This window comes from Acinonyx jubatus, chromosome A2 (assembly GCF_027475565.1).
Source record: "Acinonyx jubatus isolate Ajub_Pintada_27869175 chromosome A2, VMU_Ajub_asm_v1.0, whole genome shotgun sequence".
Taxonomy (NCBI): Eukaryota; Metazoa; Chordata; class Mammalia; order Carnivora; family Felidae; genus Acinonyx; species Acinonyx jubatus.
In genome coordinates this window covers 88596455-88611727 of record NC_069383.1, presented here as the reverse complement: position 1 = coordinate 88611727, position 15273 = coordinate 88596455, and the positions used below count along the sequence as shown (strand labels likewise).

General features: G+C 43.7%; 1 protein-coding gene and 1 long non-coding RNA gene across 6 annotated transcripts in view; both read left to right on the top strand.

Moving 5' to 3' along the window:
- Window positions 1-38: 38 nt before the first annotated feature.
- LOC106978478 (uncharacterized) lies at window positions 39-2523 on the top strand. Of its 2 annotated transcripts, none has more exons than XR_001430801.3 (3): window positions 39-177; window positions 416-556; window positions 1901-2523. It is a non-coding gene; the product is annotated as an uncharacterized LOC106978478 (long non-coding RNA). The 2 variants fall into 2 exon arrangements; XR_001430800.3 differs by having other exon boundaries at window positions 369-556.
- Window positions 2524-4856: 2333 nt separating this feature from the next.
- The window catches only part of PUS7 (pseudouridine synthase 7), a 58208-nt gene continuing 47791 nt past the window's right edge, over window positions 4857-15273 (top strand). For all 4 annotated transcript variants that reach the window (XM_053218603.1, XM_053218605.1, XM_053218604.1 and 1 more), the window contains exon 1: window positions 4857-5099. In XM_053218603.1, coding sequence (XP_053074578.1) covers window positions 4973-5099 — 127 coding nt within the window. In that variant the 5' untranslated portion in view covers window positions 4857-4972. The remainder of the gene's footprint in view (window positions 5100-15273) is intronic.

The window sequence follows — 15273 nt, the reverse complement described above, 5'->3', positions numbered from 1 at the left end:
GCCCTGCCCGCGCAGCCGCCAGCCATGCGCGGTGGCGCCCTCTGCTGGCAGGGGGCCAGCACGGCCGTTCAGGAAGCGGGCGCCAGCCCCCCAGGCTCTCGGGAGAAAGGGGGGCGGGCCTTCTCAACCTCCGCCACACCTCCACCTCGCGGGGGTCCTTGCGGATGGAGCTTGAAGGTACCCCACCCTCTACACCATAAGTTCCTTGTGAACTTGTGTAAATTCCTTGTGTTCAGCTTATCCTTTAGATGAGACCCCAGATGTTCTCAGAGTGTGAGGGGGCTTGTTGGCCAACTTTAATGTAATTTGGTCGGCCTGTTTAGTTGGGGGAAATTCCAATGTCATTATCTTGGGATCTTTCTTTTAAGGCTGATCAGACCCAGCTAGAGATGACCCTCCACTTTCCTGCCTGTAGGGTGCAGATCTGGTTGTAAACGACTGGGAGCTGAATGGCAGAAGAGGACTCAGCATCAAATATGCACTTTACCCCGTGCAGAGGCCCCAAAAACGTGGCCTTTGACAAGAAGGAGGAACATGAGGGATCTGGAAGCAAGTGGTAGGTAGAGGACCCAGGGATTCGACTTCAAAAACAAACATGGGAGGTGGTATCAAAAAGACTAAAACAAAGGAGGGTGGGAGGGAACAACCCATAGAGGAAACAGAAACCATTTAGTGAGAAGAAAATTTTAAAATATATATATCCTGTATACATTGTCTATATACATTGTACATAGAATATATATAATCAATATCTTGAGATGTTAGGTACCACTGCAACCATAAAACAATAAATAACAGGATACTATTTTTAAAAGAGTATTTAGAGGGGCGCCTGGGTGGCTTAGCCGGTTGAGTGTTGGACTTGATCTCGGCACAGGTCATGAGCTCACCATTCATGAGTTTGAGCCCCGACTGGGGCTCAGCACAGAGCCTGCTTGGGATTATCCCCTTCTCTCTCTGCCCCTCACCTGCTCACTTGCTCTCGTTCTCTCTCTCTCAAAAGAAATAAACATTAAAATAAATAAATAAAAAGAGTATTCAGAGACAAATATGATTGCAGAAATGGAAAGTTCAATAAAAGAGTTGGAAGATAAATGTTGGGAAATATCTGAGGCGGGGGGGGGGGGGCAAGCAAAAGGACAAAGAAATGAAAAATAAGAAAGAAAAAAAAAGAAATTAGAGGACCACTGCAGGAGATCCAAAATCTGAAAAATAAAAGAGTTCCGAAAGAAAAACCAATCACTCCTTAGGGAAGGAATGATCATCACCAAAAAATTCAAGACAATGTCTCCAAACTAAAAGTCACGAGTTTCCAGATTAAAAGGGCCCACTGAGTGCCCAGCACAATGGATAAAAGATGACTCATCCCAAATCATCATTGTGAAATTGTAGGACATGGAGGGGAACAGACAATCCTAAGCTTCTAGAGAGAAAAACAGATCACTTAACAAAGAGTCAAGAGTGAACATAACTTTCAATTTCTCAACAGTCACAAAGAAAGCTAGAAGACATAGGAGCAAATTCTTTTTTTTTTTTTTTTAATGTTTATTCAGTTTTGAGAGAGAGCGTGAGCGAGGGAGGAGCAGAGAGAGAGGGGTCAGAGGATCCAAAGCGGGCTCTGCGCTGACAGCAGCCAGCCTGATTCAGGGCTTGAACTCAATAAACCGTGAGATCATGACCTGAGCCGAATTCTGACACTTAACCGACTGAGCCAACTGACTGAGCCACCCAGGTACCCCATAGGAGCAAATTCTATCAAATTTCAAAAGGAGATTTATTTCAAACTAGTATTCTACACCTGATGAGTCAAATACAATCAAGTGTGGGTAAACAATAAAGGTATGTCCAAACATTCAAAGATCTCAAAAAATTTCCCTTTCATTTACTTTTCCTTCCTCAGGATGCTTCTGGAGGTTGTGCTCTACTAAAATGAGGGACTAAACAAAGAAAAAAAGAAGATATAGGATATAGGAACAGAAGATATAATGCAGGAGAAAAATGATTTGAGAGGCCCTGACAACAATTCTTCACTAGACATGGATTGGTACAGGTCCAGAAGGCCCAGAAGAGACTCCATTTTCAGATGAAACTGATAGAACACCTCGTCTATCTAAGTCTTGGGAAGCAGAGATTGAAACAATCGTTAAAAAGTTTGGGCTTGGCTTGGTGATGGATAGTAAACCAAAACAAGATAATAACTGCAGGAAAAACAAAAAGCTGAGCAGGAGAAGAAAAGTGATCATAGTATATACTACTTGGCCCAAGATGTAAGTAATGTTTACCTAATCATAATGAAGTAAACAAAAACCTATTAAAAAAGGACAATATAACTAGATTGAGCAGATCAAAGGATGAAAAGTGTGGTGGCAGTGGGGAAAAGGATAGGGAAAGAAAGAAGAACTAAATCCTCATTTCCCACTAAGTGAAATCAACAGATAATGCCTAGAAGTGAGAAATCGAGAAATAGCAATGCAAACATTTTATATAGAGAACTGAAAGTAAATATCAAAATAACCAGTTAAAAGACAAAAATGACTGCCTTTAAGGAGGGGGAAATTGGTAAGGGGGGGTACAGTCTCTGCTCTTTCATTGCAATTTATAAGATTTCTACAGAATTATTTGGCACTAAATCACAGGCATGCATACTCTGATAAAAATTAAAAATAACATTAAAGGGAAAAAAAGATTGCTCTAAACCCAGATTTTTGCTTCTGGAGAATTCACTTCTGGTAAGGGAAACAGAAATGAAAATAAATTAAGATTGAATGCAGTAGGCTCAACAACAGAAATGTTTGCAATGACTGAGGGAGCACAGAAAACAATTGACTACTATCTGGGGAGTGTAAAGAGGCAATCTTAGATGGACAGAATAGTAGGCAATAATAAGGATGAAACAAGAGATACAGTGTATGTTTTGGGCCCTTACCAGTCCATAGTGCTGGTGTGGATTAAAAGCAGGATCCCGAATATTATACATAACATACATGTTAGGATGTAATTTGAAAGTCAAGGAGAACATTAAATTGTTAAATGATTATTAGAGGGAGTTGGAATTTGGGACAGGCTTTGAACACTTCTGTATTATTTTAACTATAAAAGCCAATAAAGGGCTGTCATTTTGAAAAACCGAAAACTAAAAATGCATGTTTCACTTGGACCTTGTCTGAGGCGGTTCAGGATAAAATGCAGTAAGTTTTGATCATGGATCTAGCTAGCTAACAGCCAAAGGAATGTGAATGTTCTTTCCTTCCATATGCATTTATGAGGCGTTCGGCCTCAGAGAAGATAATTTTTAAAGTATACAAAAATTTAAAGTTTAGGATTGAATTTTTACTGTGTCTGTGGTAAACATATGTGCAGTTGCTGTCATTGGGACATTAACCTATGAATTAGCCACAGCCCAGGACATGTGATTATACCTGGATTAGGGACAGAAAACTGTCCTCAACTGAGGTGACTGATCTCAGAGAAAGACAGTATAGAATCCTACCAGTCTGAGTGAATTATCCATACTGAGTATGGATAATGTAAACCCAGATTTTAAAAACAAGTCTACCACTACTATAGGAAACAAAGTGGGGTTGTTCAAAAAATTGAAAATAGAATTAATATACAACAATACCACTTCTGGGTATATACCCCAAGAAATTGAAAGCAAGGTCTCAAATAGATATTGGAGCACCCGTGTTCATAGCAGCATTATTCACAATAGCCCAAAGGCCGAAGCAACTCAACTGATAATAGGGGAACAAAACGTGCTATATATATGTAATGGAATATTATTCAGCCTTAGATAGGAAGGAAATTCTGCCACATGCTGCAACACGTGTTGCATCCTTAATGGATGAACATTAAGGAAATAAGGCAGTCACAAAGGGACATATGGCTATATGATTCCACTTATAGGAGTTACCTACAACTGTAAAATTCACAGAGAGAAGAGTAGAATAGTGGTTCCCAGGGCTAGGAGGTGGGGAGACTGGGAATTTGCTACTTCCTGGACAGAGTTTCAGCTTTGCAAGGTGAAAAGCCTTCTGGAGATGGATGTTGGTGATGGTTGTACAACATTGTGAATGTACTTAACGCCACTGAATGTACACTTCAAAATGATTAAAGTGATAAATTTTATGTTGCATGTACTTTACCACAATTTAAAAAACCAAGTCTAATAGCAATTAAAGGACTTGAAATAATATATAGGTGTTTCACTGAGGATTGAAATTTGGCAAAATAGTGCAAAAACTATTAGAGGCCAGAATTTGGTCGCGAAACGTGTGCTACTTGAAGAGCATGGAAGGAATATGGATTTTATTTTTCTTCACACAGAAGCACAAACTTGCTATGATCAGTGTTTTTCTGGAGCCTATCCTATTGAGGAGCCGTCAAGCAGGAGGGGTAAATCGAAGAAGTGGAAAAATGCTTCTCTCGGATCCCCTGCACTTGAAGGAATAATATATAGAACAATATATTCCCTAAAGTTATTCTTTTCCTTAAACTAGCCGCATGTGGGGGGGGCAACACAAAATGGCCATAACCATGTGGAAGAAACCTTTATTAAAATACGTGAAGCATTCGTTAAGGCCATGGCCACGGCCACTTTAGAAGTCCTAAAGACTGTCTGAAGGACTCTTTGGTGCACGATGAAATCCCTGTTTGCCCGGGCCCTGGAGAAATCACTGTTTGCCCAGGGCCTGGACAGGCTCCCGCCGCCGTGAGCTGGCAAAGCCGCAGTGAACCAAAGAGCTTCCTCCAGGCAGAGGCCACTGGGTCACTGGGCGGCGGAGAGGGGCGGGGCCTCGTTTCTCCGGGCCCGCGCGGAGGCGGGGCCGGCGGCTGAGGGCGGGCCCCGCCCCGAGGGTGGGGCAGATTAGCGGCGGCGCGTCGCTGCGCAGCACGTGTGAGAGCTCCGCGGCCGGCTAGTGCACCCGCGCGCTCCGGGCCCCAGGGGCTGAAGGCGCTGACGGCGTTGCCTATGCCGGGGCGCCCTCGCAGCTGGCTCTTCCGAGTGGCCCTCGTCGCCGCCGCCCTCCTGCGCCCAGAGCAGCGCGCCCGCCCCCTCGCCGCCCGGCCCGGGCCGCGCCCGCGCTCCCAGGCCCCGGGTAAGTGCGCGGCCTCGCCGCAGCCACCCGGGCTCCACGGCCCGGCCTCAGGGCCCCGCCCGGAGGGGCAGTGCGGCCTGGGAAGGCGTCCCGGCCGCGGCGTGAGCGCACGGCTTGCCCACGGCGCCTCCATTACTGGCCGTGCCCGCGGAAGCGCGGCTGGAGCCTGGCGGTCCTCCTCCCGCGGTGCCAGCCCCGCCCCCCCTTACGGGGCCGATCGGCAGGGGGCGCAGTGCCCTCCCGCCTCCCTGTGGCGCTGGCCGCCCCCCGTTCCCAGCCCCTCCTCCCTTTCTTTGCCCCGGGAGCTCCCTAAACTCCTCTCCTCGCCAAAGAGAAAACCGGCCTCTATCCCGGGGCCCTTACAGCCTCGGTATATCGCGGGGCCGGTCTTCTGCAGGGTAACGCCCACGTGCTTTCTCTCGTCCTCGTTTTCACCCATCACTACTTAACTGCGAGGCTACTGCAAGCCAGGCAAGCACCCAGCTGAATGCTTATTTTTGTACGTTTCCCAGAGTAGGAGCCAACAGGTTGGGGACCAGGAGTGTTTTCTCCAGCTCTCCACCGGGTCCGTGTTTAATGAGTGGATGTTTGGAGGTGCTGCTGTGCATGTTGAAACTCATCTACGCCGAGTCCTTACCGCCAGCCCTGCACTGAGAGGTTTAGAAGTACATCCTAATTGCCTGGGTTATTAGTGCCTGCCAAGAAGTAGGGTTTGGAGAGAGTTTCGTTTGCCAGATATTTAATCCCGTTGTCAGGCCACTTTTTTTTTTTTTTTTTCATTTCAAAAATCTTGGATTACCAAGGGCTTTTGTTTCAAGTCTCCAGTCGTCTGTGCAGTCATATTCCGTTCCCTTGGGGATACCTTGGCAATTGAGGGATCTGTCAAAAATAGGCCGTACAGTCATAGTGAAAAGGGGATGAATAGGCGATAATTTTGTTTAATCATTTAACAGCTCCTTTTGAACATCTTTTGGTAGAGGCTGAGGCGATGCAAGTATTAATAAAAGGTATATTGACCCCAAGTAGGAGAGAGATACTGCAGTCCAGCTGGTCCGTTGACTTAAGTTTTCTCCTGTTTCAGTTCCTTTACCTGTGCTGGTCCTGCTGTCTGGAACTCTCCCCATACACATCTTTTCATGTCTATAGTTCTTTCTCCCCTTCCCTTTACTCTGCTTTATTTGTAGCTCTTACGGGTGTATGTCTCTGAGATTATTATTGTTTTCGTTGATACTTCCTTAAATAAATATAAACTCTGGGGCACCTGGATGGCTCGGTTAAGTGTCCGACTTAAGCTCAGGTCACGATCTCGCGGTCCCTGAGTTTGAGTCCCGCGTCGGGCTCTGGGCTGATGGCTCAGAGCCTGGAGCCTGCTTCCGATTCTGTGTCACCCTCTCTCTCTGCCCCTCCCCTGTTCATGCTCTGTCTCTCTCTGTCTCAAAAATAAATAAACGTTAAAAAAATTAAAAAAAAATAATAAATATAAACTCAAAGAGGACAAGAAATTGCCCCTTTTCCCCAGTGCCTAAGATAGTGCCAGACTCATAAGGGGTACTCACATATTTGTGGGATGAACAAATCTAATGGACTTAATGATTTTGCATATTAGAATGTAGAGTGTGCTCTGCCCTGAAGAAAGTGCTCTTTATTATATGTGTGTGTGTGTGTGTGTGTGTATTTTTTTTTTAACGTTTATTTTACTTTTTGAGAGGCAGAGCACAAGCAGGAGAGGGGCAGAGAGAGGGGGAGACACAGAGTCTGAAGCGGGCTCCATGACAGAGCCGGATGCGGGGCTCAAACTCACAGACTGTGAGATCATGACCTGAGCCTAACAAAGTCAGACGCTCAACCAACAGAGCCACCCAGGCGCCCCAGAAAGTGCTCTTTGTAGTGAGCTAGAGGGGTTGTAGACAGTTTGCAGAGGCTGGAGGATAGAAGTATTTAAAGGGGCGCCTGGGTGGCTCAGTCGGTTGAGCGTCTGACTTCGGCTCAGGTCATGATCTCGCGGTCTGTGAGTTCAAGCCCTGCATCAGGCTCTGTGCTGACAGCTCAGAGCCTGGAGCCTGTTTCGGATTCTGTGTCTCCCTCTCTCTCTCTGCCCCTCCCCTGTTCATGTTCTGTCTCTCTGTCTCAAAAATAAATAAAACATTAAAAAAATTTTTTAAAAAAAGTGGAAGTTGTATTTTGAAATATAGATAGGACTAAGACTAATATGGCTTTAGATGTTCATTTTACAGAAATAATGTTAAGGGATTATCGGTGTTGTATTACAATTTTGAAAATGTTAAACTTTTGTTGTTGTGGATGTAAAGAGAGCTTATTGGTGAATTTAGTATCTTAATGAAAAAGATTTTAAAATATTGATAAAATTGTAATATTCCTAATGTCAGTTGGGTCATTTGGAGTATAAAAGAAACAAAACCCATTTTTTTAGTATTCCCTTCAAAAAATTGCATAGGACTTTGAAGTTCACAGGTAAGTATCAGTAGATTCTCTTCTTGGTGGTGGTGTGGTCTATATTACTTGACTGATTACTATTTTGAATAGTGTATTTGTGCAGCATAGTATCTCTTTAAAAACTTTTTTTTTTAATAACATTTAAAAAACTCATAAAGCTGTACTCTCTACCCTTCCTCCCCTTTTTAAAAAGCCAGTCATTTCAGCTTTGAGGTAGCATGCTTGAATATGTATATTTGGATTTTCCTGAATGCAAAACTTTTTCTTAGGGAAATCACACCGGGGCATCCTGAGTGGTTTATTTTTCTGATTGAATTCTTCCCAGCATCTTCAATGTTCACAGGATCTGCTCGCTCCCTCCCCTCATTTAAAAATTAGATTGCAGGAGCACCTGGGTGGCTTAGTCAGTTAAATGTCTGACTCATGGTTTCGGCTCAGGTCACGATCTCCTGGTTTTGTGAGTTCGAGCCCCACATCAGGCTCTGCACTGCCAGTGCAGAGCCTGCTTGGGATTCTCTTTCCCTCTGTCTGTCTTCCCGCTTGCTCTGTCTCTGTCTTTCTCTAATAAATAAACCTTAAAAAAAATCATACTGCATTTTAGTCTTCCCTTTTATATACTTCTTGCTCATGAAAACAATGCTAATTTGAGCTCTGTCTCTCCTAGTCCAGAAGTTTGAACAGCTGTTCCAGTAAATATGTTCTCAGTTTCTAGGCCCACTGAAAGAACTTATTAAAATACATATTAAGTGACTTATAATCATTGGTACCATGTATATTTTAATAATTAATGTGTATGATAGGGTTATTAGTTAAAGCAAATGGAAAGTATTTGTAATTTCATTTGAAACACAAAAGTGAGATTAGTTAATGAGCTTGTCTTGTAAGTTAAATATAACAAGGAAAAGAGATTAGGCAAGTGTCCACAAATATCGAGAAAAGACTGCTCAAAAATATTAAAGGCCTGTTTATTTGGTGCTGTTGGCAGTGCTTTGAGGGACTCTTAAAATTAAATGGTATTTGAAGGAAGAAACCCGTGTTTAATCATTAGCCCAGAGAACAAAAGAAGCCTAAGAAGCTTTGTTTTTTCCCCAGACTCAGCAATACAGTTCTGCTGTACAAACCATCCATAATAAATATTAATGACCAGTAGTTGAATAGGAACAGCTATTACAGACCTTTGAGCAACTCATCATTTTTCAGCTTTGCAGAGAAAGAAAGCTTAGAGAGGGTAAGTGGCCCACTCATAAATGGCAGAACCTAGATCGGGTCGAAACCAGTGTGTGATATTCATATGTGTGATCTGCTAATATTCTCATGCCAGGGATGTTAGGCATAACAGTGCTGTTTGAAACTTTTCAGGATTTTATTCATGAAATTACTGATGTGGGCGCAGCGGAGAGCAAGGAGTTGGGTGATGACCATGTCCTGACTTAGGTGACTGGTAGTTGGTGGCAACGTTCCCTGAGTTGGGAGGTATAATGTGTGTTGGTGGTGGGAGATGATGAGATCAATTTAGGGCATGTTGAATTTGAGCATTTGATTCAGCTCTTCCTAGCTGGGTCAGCTGGAGTAAGACACCGATATCTGGCAATGCTAATGAACCCGGAGCCATAGGGTGGAGGAGAGGCTTGAATGAGCTCACTGGGTGCCCTCTGCAATTGCTCAGCTTGACAGCTATTGCTTTGGACTTCCCAAGCAAACTGGGAAGTCAGAGATGGGTCTTGGCTAGGAAAATGTGAGTGAGAAGGGAACAAGACTGGGGTAGGAACCTAGAGATGCCCAAATTTAAGCAGCAGCAGAGAAGGAGGGGAAAAGAGTACCTCAAGAGGCAGGAAAAAAGGGGTAGAAAGAGTTTCAAGGAAGGAAAGTGGCAAACTGTGTCCAGTTGGGAAAAGATGTCAATTAGAGCCAGGCTTGAATGACTATGGTTTTGGCACAAGGAAGCCATCGCTGAACTTTAAAAAAAAAAACAACAAAACACTTCATTGGTATGTGGGAGGCAGAAGCCAGATCTTTCACTAAACGTCAGCTGCACACTGGCGGGGCGTTGATTTGATTTGCTGCAGTGTCTTTTCGCAGTGCCTGGAATACCGCCTAGCGCAGGGTGCACAGTAGGTATTTGTTAAGGGGATGAAGTGCAGCGCTTAGGAGTGAGTGTTAGAATGGCTGGACTTTTAGGAGGGTTGTCTTATTTAAGGGAATGGTTATAATGAGTGGTCTAGTGCATATGCTGGAAAGAGGGGTAGACATCTGTCAGAGGAGGCCCGCAAGCAGGACTTGAAGAAGACTGTACTGACCAGGCATGGCCATGAGAGTAGGGATGGCTGTTTAAGAGGGGAAACCCCCTCACCTGCTGTGGTTTTCTCTAGCAGCATCCAGAAGCACAGACCTAGACAGTAGGTTTGATACTTGGTTGGGGTTTAGCACGGATCATGAAGCAGCACCAGTGAGCAAGAGTGTTGAGTGGTGGCTAACAGATGTGGAGGTTTGGGGAACTTGAAGAAGTGAAGGTGGAGACGGGCACTTGGGTGGCTCAGTCAGTTAAATGACTGGCTCAGGTCATGATTTCATGGTTTGTGAGTTTGAGCCCCGCATCAGGCCTGCACATCAGATTTTTTTTTTAATTATTAAAAAAAAGTGACAGTGGAGAGACGGTATCTTGGGACCTGTTTGAAGAACACGTGATGAGAGAGAGCAGAACAGAAGAAAGGGTAAAATAGTGGTTGATCAGAACACAATAGTTTGTGTATCTTTTTATACTTCATATGTTTGAAATTTTTTGTAATAAAAAGCTTACCGTAGAAGATGTGATAACCTCCCCATGTTCCCATCACTCAGTTTCAATAATTATGAACCTGGTTTCAAATCTGTACCCCCTCCACTTCCATTCACCACTGGTAAATTATTTTGAAGCCAAATTCCAGACTTCATAACTTTTCAACCATAAATATTTGTTAGTGTGTCTAAAACATAAGGATTCTGTTTTTAAATGTAACCACAGTAACATAATTGTACCTTTAAAAGTTAACAGTACTACCTTGATGTCATCAAATATTCCCAGTATTTTGCATCCCTAATGATCTCAAATGCTTACTCATTTGTTTTTTAAAATTTACATCCAAGTTAGTTAGCGTGTAGTGAGTGCAACAATGATTTCAGGCGTAGATTCCTTAATGCCCCTGACCACGTAGCCCATCCCCCCTCCTGCAACACTTCCAGCAACCCTTTGTGTTCTCCATATTTAAAAGTCTCTTACGTTTTGTCCTGCTCCCTGTTTTTTATATTATTTTTGCTTCCCTTCCCTTATGTTCATCTGTTTTGTATCTTAAAGTCCTCATATGAGTGAAGTCATATATTTGTCTTTCACTGACAAATTTCACTTAGCATAATACCCTCTAGTTCCATCCACGTAGTTGCAAATGGCAAGATTTCATTCTTTTTGATTGCTGAGTAATACTCCATTGTATATGTATACCACATCTTCTTTGTCCATTCATCCATCGAGGGATATTTGGGCTCTTTCCATACTTGGGCTATTGTCAATAGTGCTGCTATAAGCATTGGGGTGCATGTGCCCCTTAGAAACAGCACACCTGTATCCCTTGGATAAATACCTAGTAGTGCAATTGCTGGGTCGTAGTGTAGTTCCATTTTCAATTTTTTGAGGAACCTCCACACTGTTTTCTAGAGTGGCTGCACCAGTTTGCATTCCCAACAACAGTGCACAAGAGATCCTCTTTCTGTGCATCCTCACAAACATCTGTTATTGCCTGAGTTGTTAATATTAGTCATTCTGACAGGTGTGAAGTGGTATCTCATTGTGGTTTTTTAAATTTATTTTTAATTTTTTTTTAACGTTTATTCCTTTTTTGAGAAACAGAGTGTGAGCGGGGGAGGAGCAGAGAGAGAGGGAGACACAGAATCCGAAGCAAGCTCCAGGCTCTGAACTGACAGCACAGAGCCCAAAGCAGGGCTTGAACTCACAAACCATGAGATCATGACCTGAGCTGAAGTCAGACGCTTAACCCACTGAGTCACCCAGGCACCCCTCTCATTGTGGTTTTGATTTGTATTTCCCTGATGATGAGTGATGTTAAGCATTTTTTCATGTGTCAGTTGGCCATCTGGATGTCTTCTTTGGAGAAGTGTCTATTCATGTCTTTTGCCCATTTCTTCACTGGATTACTTGTTTTTTAGGTATTGAGTTTGATAAGTTCTTTATAGATTTTGGATGCTAACCCTTTTTGTGATATGTCATTTGCAAATATCTTCTCCCATTCTGTCGGTTGCCTTTTAGTTTTACTGATTATTTCCTTCACTGTGCAAAAGCTTTTTATTTTGATGAGGTCCCAATAGTTCATTTTTGCTTTTGTTTCCCTTGCCTCCGGAGACATGTGGAGTAAGAAGTTGCTACAGCCATCAAATACTTTTCTAAATGCTTTTTTTAAATAGTTGACTTGTTTGAAGAAGGATCCACTCGTTGCATTTCTTTGTAGGTTTATATGTAAGTTCCCCTCCCTCTTTTTCCCCTTGCTTTTTATTAGTTGAGGGAACTGTCTTTGTCCTGGTAGAGTTTCCCACATTCAGAATGTTGCTGATTGCTTCCCCATGGTGGTGGTTAACATCTTCTGACTCTGTGTGCTGTCGAAACTACCAATTAGACATAGAGTTTCAGTCAGAATACTTCACAGCATGTGCTTTCAGGGACGTGCAGTGCCTGCCTGTCATGTATGTTAGTGGGCCATTCGTGGTGCTTGTCCAGGTCCACTATTTCATTAGGCATTTGCTACTTAGTGTGACTTTGATCTCTACAGGTGGGGAACAGTTTCAGCACCTGTTCCAAGAAATCTACAAAATGTCTATAGAAGGCTGTTATACCACTCTGAATTCTATGGCATGTATAAAAGAAATAATGTCCTCAAAAAATCTGCAGACTTCTTGAGGGGGGAAAGGGGACTAGCTTATTTTGTTCCTACTATATCTAACCAGGATATAGTGTTTATCATTTCATTTAATCTTCGCGGCAGTCTTGTGATACACATGTCATTCCCATTCTACAGATGAAGAACAGGGGCTTGGAGAAATTAATTTACTTCGACGGACAGCTAGAAAATGGCAGGAGAAAAGTATGGTACCCAGGTGCCCACATGGTAGTGCAGATGAAGGGAGGTGAAATGGGAAGACGGAATTAGTAGAGAGGAAGGCACAGCAGTCAGGACTCATGGCCTTCAGATGAGCCTTGAAGGACTGATGAGGCCAGGGGTGATCTTAGACAGGTGTGGAGGACTTCCCATTGGAGAGAGCTCATGAGCAGTCAGACTGGAAGCAGGAACTCATTGGGACTGGGCCTGAGTTGTTGCAGGTGTGTGGAAGATAATGGTACAGGTTGCTGGATGATGGGCAGTGTCAAAGCAGGATGGAGCAGACATTTCTGCAGAGGAAGTAATTGATGTGGCTTATGACCATCAGTTGTTAAAAAGGAGCTTGATGAATTCTCTGCATTCTGGGAAGGAGGTAGACATGTGCTGACAGCAAAGTCCCTGAGCCACGATACTGATGTGGTTGTCATTGGCTGTGCTTTCCTCCCTGCTGAGAGTTCAGGCGTGGAAAGGTATCAGGATCTCCTAGTGGACCCTGGCATGCCAGCTGGGACGCCATTGCACGTTTGGGGTTGAGAGTATGTGTAACACAATGTAGTGACTGGCTTCCGGATGTTCCCAGGTACCTGTGACACCTCAGGACCATAAGTGGGCTTGTCTTCCTACTCCCTGCTTCTCTTCTGGGGTTCCGTGTTAGGAAGAGCTCCCCTGTCCTCTGAGATCCCTAAGGCAGAACACCTGAGTCATCCTAGGGTATTTCCTCTTTTTGCCCACATTTGTCATCCAGTCCTGTTCCCACCACCTCCTAAATGTCCCTGAATCCAAACTTTGTTTCTGTCACCCTTGTCTCAGTCTTAGATCATGTTATACTAATTTCTTGACTCAATTTTGGTCATACCCTCTTTTTTAAGTTTTCTTTTTTTTAGTGATCTCTACACCCAATGTGGGGTTCAAATTCACAGCCCCGAGATCAAGAGTCACGCACTCTTCCAACTGAGACAGCCAAGTGACCCTCAGCTGTACCCTCTCACCGAATCTTCTATCTAACCCCTGTTTCTCTTCAAAGAGGCACTGCGACACCTTTCTAACTCACGAGTCTAGTGGTGGTTTGGTTTTCAGGATGGAATCCCCTCCATTCTGCTGGTCTAGCATCTGCCCACTCGCTAGCTTTACCTCCAGACTCGCCCGTTGTGTGTTTTACCCTACTTGGGCTCCCACGCCTCTGCACATGCCCAACCATCCCCCCCAAACAGCCTCCTCCCCGCGTTCTGTGACCTCACCCGCTCCTCACAGCCAGGCTCAGGTGTTCGTTTCTGGTCTGCCATAAGGAAAGGTGTCTTCTCTGACACCCTCACTGGCAGTGCCCTCTGAGGTCTTTGTTCCTGTAGTTCCCGAGTGACCTGCACCCTTTGTGTCTCCCACATTGGCGCGCAGGCTCTGTGAGGGCAGCCTTGTTGATAGAAAGTGAGCATGAATAGCACCAGCATTTCATAAACCATTCTTTTTCTTACTTGACCTTGCTTAGAACAAATAGAGAATAAATGCTTTCCTAATTGAATTAGAGGTAATTTTTGTATAGTTGTGGTCTACTTCTGTTCCAGATTCTTGGTTTCTTCCATTTTCTTTATTTAATTTTTTTGTCTTTCAAAGGAAATTGGTTTTACTGGCATCTTTCTGTACCTTTTCTCCCATTTTTTTTGTAGTCATCATCCCTTTTTCTTTCATTTTGTGCATGTATTTGCATTCTTCTTTACATTTTCTTTCCATTCTAGATTGTTGACAGTGAGCCAAGATCAAATGTGGATTTTTTTTTTTTAAGTTATATCTAGATGGGCCTGAAACTGATGACCCCAAGATCAAGAGAGTCACGTGTTCCACTGACTGAGCCAGCCAGGCACCTTTCAAATATGGATTCTTTTTTTTTTTTTTTCAACGTTTATTTATTTTTGGGACAGAGAGAGACAGAGCATGAACGGGGGAGGGGCAGAGAGAGAGGGAGACACAGAATCGGAAACAGGCTCCAGGCTCTGAGCCACCAGCCCAGAGCCTGACGCGGGGCTCGAATTCCCGGACCGCGAAATCGTGACCTGGCTGAAGTCGGACGCTCAACCGACTGCGCCACCCAGGCGCCCCTCAAATGTGGATTCTTAAACTTTAGCTCATTGTTATTATTCTGTTGTAGATGCTTCTGTAGTTGGGTTTCTTGTTAACTAGGCTTTGGAGAACCTTAGAATGTTAGTTTTCTGCTCATTTATGTTCTTTTATGAGTATGCTTAGTAAGTTCATTAGCATTTTAATTATAGCACCTCCGTATATAATTAATGTAGGAAAACTTTTATCCTTAATTTACCAAGAGCACCAAGTAAGGTCAAATTAGATAAATGTATTTATTTTGACTGCCACATGTTACCCCTCTGGCAAGCCGCCCAGTCCTGGGAGGTGTGTATGGCTTCTTAGACTTTCCCTCATTACATTGTGTGTGGGTTGCTTACACGATAGTCTGTATTGTTTAAATTGTGGCAAAATGCACATAACACGTAGCATCATCTCCACTTTTAAGCATACAGTTCAGTAGCGTTAAGTACATTCATACTGTAGTGAAACCAATATGCAGAACTCTT